The 6,000-nt window shown below is 37.4% G+C and overlaps 1 protein-coding gene and 1 pseudogene across 1 annotated transcript; both read left to right on the forward strand.

The window, feature by feature from the left end:
- Positions 1-54: 54 nt before the first annotated feature.
- Positions 55-990, forward strand: LOC141933969 (olfactory receptor 6Y1-like). The gene has a single exon (XM_074849115.1). It carries the CDS (start codon positions 55-57, stop codon positions 988-990), a length of 936 nt encoding a protein of 311 aa, XP_074705216.1.
- Positions 991-4,252: 3,262 nt separating this feature from the next.
- LOC141933970 (olfactory receptor OR9H1-like) lies at positions 4,253-5,100 on the forward strand (annotated as a pseudogene).
- Positions 5,101-6,000: the final 900 nt, after the last annotated feature.

The following is a 6,000-nucleotide window of genomic DNA, read 5'->3' on the forward strand; positions in this document are numbered from 1 at the left end:
GTTTCATTGTATTAGTTTATTGTAGGTGGATAAGGTTCATCTTTCCCCTACAGAATGGGTGGGAGGAATGAAACCAGTGTCATGTATTTCATTCTCCTGGGTTTTCCCACCACTGCTGAACTGCAGCTGCTCCTCTTCTCTGTTTTACTTTTGGTTTATTTATTAACTGTGTTGGAAAACTTCCTTATCATTCTCATCATCCAAACTAACCACAGTCTGCAAAACCCCATGTATTTCTTCCTAGGAAATCTGTCTTTCTTAGAGATCTGGTATGTTTCTGTCATTGAACCAAAGATGCTCATAGATTTCCTTTCTCAGGACAAACATATCTCATTCCAGGGGTGCATGACACAGTTGTATCTCTTCGTGACTTTTGTTTGTACTGAGTATATTCTGTTAGCTGTTATGGCCTGTGACCGTTTCTTGGCCATATGCAAACCTCTCCGATATTCACTCATCATGAATCATCAGTTCTGTGCTCAGCTGACAGCTGGCTGTTGGATGTGTGGTTTGATTACTTCTTCCATCAAGCTGAGCTTTATAGCCCAGCTCTCGTTCTGTGATGTAGACAAAATCAATCACTATTTCTGTGATATTTCACCTCTACTGAATATGTCCTGCAGCGATTCCTCTTTGGCTGAGCTAGTGGACTTCATCTTGGCTCTGATTGTCATCATGGTGCCTCTGTGTACTGTGGTCACCTCCTATATTTGCATCTTATTCACCGTGTTGAAGATCCCTTCTTCTCAGGGGAGGCAAAAGGTCTTTTCCACCTGCAGCTCCCACTTAACTGTAGTGATATTGTTCTACTCCACCACTCTTTTCACTTATGCCCACCCTAAGGTCATGTATACCTACAGTGCTAACAAGTTGGTATCACTCTTGTACACAGTAGTTGTGCCACTTCTGAATCCTCTCATATATTGTCTTAGAAACAAAGAAGTCAGGTTTGCCCTGAGGAAGACCTTTACTTGCACAAGACACACCTAAGAATGGGCTTTGCTCATGAATATCAATTGGCAGTGCTGATGAACTAAAGTCAGGAGTCCAGACCTTATTCCATGCTGAAGTGAAACGCTCCTATTCATGTACCCAGTAATCATATTTATTGAACTAGACCTTGATAAATCTCAGTTTGATCTATGTATATACTATGGGTTTGGGTTGGGAGGATTTTTTTGCTTGTGATTCTATGCTGTCTACCTTTCTTAGAAGTCTTCAGCTGAATGACTGCTCCAGTTTTAGAGAATGTTTGGCAATGCTAGAAACTACACCCCAGATTTTGTTTGCCTTAGATAGATTACTAGGTCCAGAAAACATTGGGTGGGATTGTAAAAGCCATGTAAAATTCAGATATCTACATCTGATTTATTTACCCTGGGATTTTGTTATTGTCCCTGGAAAGAAATAGGCAGCAGAAAAGGATGAGTAATCTTAACTGTCTTAGATACCTAATTTAGGATAAAATGAAACATCCTCTGAAGGAGACGACTTTTCTAATATAACAATAGAGGGAGTATAATGTGAGTAGTGCATGCTGTGGTGTAATTACAGTGTAACTTCGACTCAGTCTGCTTCACACCAGGACCCTGGTACCCTGAATAACTTTATTGTGCCCAGGGCACACCAAACAACTCACTCCAAGAAGAAATTCAGACACAATCCACAGGATAGATCACTTCGATGTTTCCTTCAGGCTGCATGAGTTTTGGATCCAACAGTATACCAGCAGGACTTAAACTCTGACTCACAGACTACGGTCCAAGTCTTCCCATTGACTATGAAGGAGTCTAGAGACACACCTGATGCATCTGAGTTAAATATTTAATATCTGTGAGAAAATCTGATTATTAGTTAAAAGCCTGCCTGCATAAAAGGTGCCTCTAAGAAATCTACTCCATGCTCAGAATATCACAGTGATTCAAAATGTTTAATACTCTGTAACAAAAAAATAAAAAAGGTAAAAAACTGTCAGCTGAGTGCATATCTATATGACCATGTTAAATATGGGTTTGAGTTTATAATTGAGACCATGGTATGTGGTACATTCTATACCCTGTACGAGCAGACAGCCTTTTCAGATCTTGCAGTTAATGAAACACCTAGCTTTCCAGGGAGGAAACCTTAAGACACTTGCTGGAATAACTTGTTCTGTGTATACTGCTGCCATGGGTACAACTGCTTCAAACAAGATCTTTTGAAGACTTAAGCACATTTTAAGAATCTGAAACTCCTGCTGTCTGACAGTGAGTTAGGACGATTAGGAGCTCACTAACTGTCTCTGAAGCTCCTGTTGCCTGGAAACTTTATCTAAAACTCCTGTTGTCTAGATCATAGCCCACTTTGGAAGATACCAGAATTACCTGACAAGAATTGTGGCCAAAATAGCAAAATACTGACCAAGAGAACACTGTGGCTCTTTATTTTGGCTGCTACAGCTTAGTTTTCTGTTAACCTGTTTAAAAAAGCCATTTAATTAAATGAGTAGTAATTGTTATTTCAACAAAATGATTTTTAATAGGATATAGGTTACCTTTCCACTGCAAAGGTGTTTTATTATGATGAAGTTTTTCATGTTTGTCTCTGTTACATTTAAATCATTGATGGTTCCACATAAAACCAGAGTAAAAATAAAGATTTAAAAATAAGGACAATTAGGTCAAAGACTACACATCCATGAAATGGTTGGCCATACTGACACAGTTTTGACATTTTCCTTTACATTGTTATGCATAAAGGTATCTCTTTTTTCTTCTTGTTTTCTTGCTAGCTTGATTCCTTTTCTAATGAAGATAGATATCTCTAAGGGACTTTTCCCGCACCCTGTTTTAAACAGGTATGTTAGTACTAGAAGAATAACACTGTGGATGCAGCTATTTCTCTCTTTTGACGACAGAGGAAGATTTGACAATAGAAGAAGCGATAGACAATAGGCCTAGACTGGATGAGACCTTGACTGTCTAAACTTAGGTTCTCTGTACCTAAATCCTAAAGGAAACTAGACAAAATATTTTATGAGCAAGGTTATGCAAAGAGAAGTTCTTTGAAGTTATTTCCTTTTCTAAGATAATTGAACAGAATAAGAACAAAGAAGAGGTAAATTGTGCTTCTGAGGGTACATTTCAAGGATTATAAAGAGACGGCTGAAGTAAAGTGTTAAAAATTCATTCACTGTTTTAAAAATATTAGGTACATGAGGGTTATAATGAGGGTGTCTAATGGAAATGAAACAGAGCAAAGAAAATACCAGTAACTGGATGGATATTTGTATCACTCAGCTTTATACATCTATATACATCTTTATACATACAGAATAGACAGCTATGACCGAGGTGGACGTCCCTTTAGGTCAGTGGAGAGAAACAGAAAATCCTAGAATGTTATTCATACTTTCTATGGTAAATATTCTGAAGTGGGATTGTTTATTTCTATCCACTGAATTTAAAGGTAATCTAAATTATTAGTTGTAATATAAGCATCAACCCACTGTATATATCCAAGCCTCGGTGAGATGACACCTAATTTATGGAAACAAAATGACTAAATGTAATTGATAAGGAGTCACTTGAAATGTTATGTCAATTAATATTATTTTCAACATACTGTGTAAAGTAAACATTTTAATAGAGAACATTTAAGTAAAAATCTCAACATTTGAGGGTTTTGTTCCCAGTACTTTTAAAAAATAAAAAACCCCTCAGTTTCTCACATAAAGAAGTGTTTCCTTTTTTCTTAATAATAGGTGCTTTTATTTTTTCACAATTATCCATGCTTCTTTTGTGCATTTCTTGGCTCATATGGTTTTTTAATTGTTTTGTATCAGCTGAAGAAGCATATTCATTTGTTCTTTTGTTGAGGGGATGGCAGCCTTTTGTAGGTTAGCTGCAGTCTTAGGGTGAGATTTTGCTCCCCAGTTACATCTGAACTAGTTGTTTAGACTAACTTTAGAATTAAATGCCTGGTTCCCGATTGATTGTAAAGTAGACCTTTAAACTAGTCTGGATGAGCTGCATGCAATGTTCCTTTACACTGAAGAGAGTATAACAGGGTAATTGGTTCATCTGCAAACTAATACATTAGAAGAATCTTCAGATATGTCAGATGAATCCCTTTTCTGTTTTTTTCCATCTGTCTTTATTTTTCATTGTTCTTATGTTTCATATATCTTATTGCTTATCTTATTCTTCTAATTGCTTCTCCAGACAAAGTATTAAGTCCTACTTTCTTATTTAAACATCATCTGAAAGGAAACATGGAAAACCACACTGAGGTAATTGAGTTCATTCTGGTTGGGTTCAAATCTCATCCAGGATCACAACTCCTTCTCTCTTCTGTTCCTAGTAATGTACGTTGTCCCTGTGGTAGGAAATGCCTGCATGATCCTCATCGTTAGAATGGGCTCCAAGCTGTACACTCCGATGTACTTTTTCCTAGAGAACTTCTATCTTGGACATCTGCTATTCCTCTGTCATCACTCTCAAAGCAGCACTGACATTCTCATTGGGCAGAAGAATCATTTCCTACAATGGCTGTGTTTCTCAAATGTTCTTCTCTATTTTTGGCACAACGGAAGTCTTCTTCCTTGCTGAGATGGGTTATGACTGATTCACTGCCATCTGCAATCCACTGCTGTAAAAGTCGTTATGAATAAAATACTTCATGTTTTCACAGTGGTGGGCTCTTAACTGTCAGGCTGCATCAATTGCACCATCCAGAAAGGCTTTGTCCTTTTGTGGGCTCAAAAAAATAAACCACTTCTGTGATGTTCCTGCAGTGATGAATGCCTTCTGCTCAGACACACTTTTCAGTGAAATAGTAATGCTGGATCTATGTGGATCAATTATTGTGGGCACTGCCTTTGTGCCTTTTATCTCCTATGGTTATGCAGTCATCACTACTGTCCAAATGCCTTCAGTCAAGAGCAGATGCAAGGCCTTCTCCACTTGCTCTTCTCACATGGTGGCCATCAGCTTGTTCTTCAGGACTGTTTTCTTCATGTATGCTCAGCCTGGGAACACATCACCTCACAAAAGCAACACCCTCTCTATCTTCTACACTATTGTTATTCCCATGCTAAATCCTTTTATCTACACCCTGTGAACCCTGTGAAACAAGGAGGTAAAAGGGTGTCTGAAAAAACACTTAAAAAGAAAAGGCTTTTTTAAAATACCTTTGCGAAGGATGAGAATGACCATGGTGTCCGATTTGCTACAGATATTTAGAATGTAAAACAACAGATATCAAGGGACATCAGGGCTTGCTTTCAAGAGACTTTTGGGATTATAAATGGTCAGTGTCATGGATGAAAGCAGGAGGTATAAAAGAAATCTAGGAGAGTTAGATCAGATGAAGGTGTGGATTCACTTAATGAGATTTAGACATTTACAATCTATCTGAGCTGTAAGACAACCATTCAAAAGGCACAAGCATTTTAAAGCCATAATTAATCCAACTGTGTAGTAGACAGCTAAAATAGGACATAAAAATTGGACTCTGGCAGTGCCTTATTTCTATGCACTGGAACACAGCCAGTTCAGGTGGAGACATTCTCACTGTAAACATCCAAAGATAAATTAGGTCAATAAAGAGTGAACTGAATTATTTATTTGTCCTGAACTCCTCATTTTTTGTAATATATATCTGAATACTGGTTTCATGTGTTTGTGTGCATCTTTTCATGAGTGTTTATAACAGGATAGGAGCTATTTCTCTGTGATAGATAAGCTTAACAATACAATCTGACATAGTATGAAGATAATATGTTTAAGTTCAACTTCACAGTTGCTTGCAGTGGTTCAAAATTCTGGTAAAAAAATGCACATTTCAAAAAATACCAACTTGAAACTTTTGCATCAAGTGTCTGAAGCATGACTTCTTGAGTTATCATGGAAGAACTATCCTACCAGAAGATTGCTCAGTTCTCATTATATTACAACATAAGATAAATGCCAGGGCTGACTAGAAATCAGAAATTACCTCTCAGAGAAACTAATTCTTTAA

This window comes from Strix aluco, chromosome 24 (genome assembly GCF_031877795.1).
Source record: "Strix aluco isolate bStrAlu1 chromosome 24, bStrAlu1.hap1, whole genome shotgun sequence".
Classification (NCBI taxonomy): domain Eukaryota; kingdom Metazoa; phylum Chordata; class Aves; order Strigiformes; family Strigidae; genus Strix; species Strix aluco.

Bases quoted from the DNA above. Each gene is read 5' to 3' on its own strand.
- LOC141933969 (XM_074849115.1), top strand. From the start codon at position 55: ATGGGTGGGAGGAATGAAACCAGTGTCATGTATTTCATTCTCCTGGGT.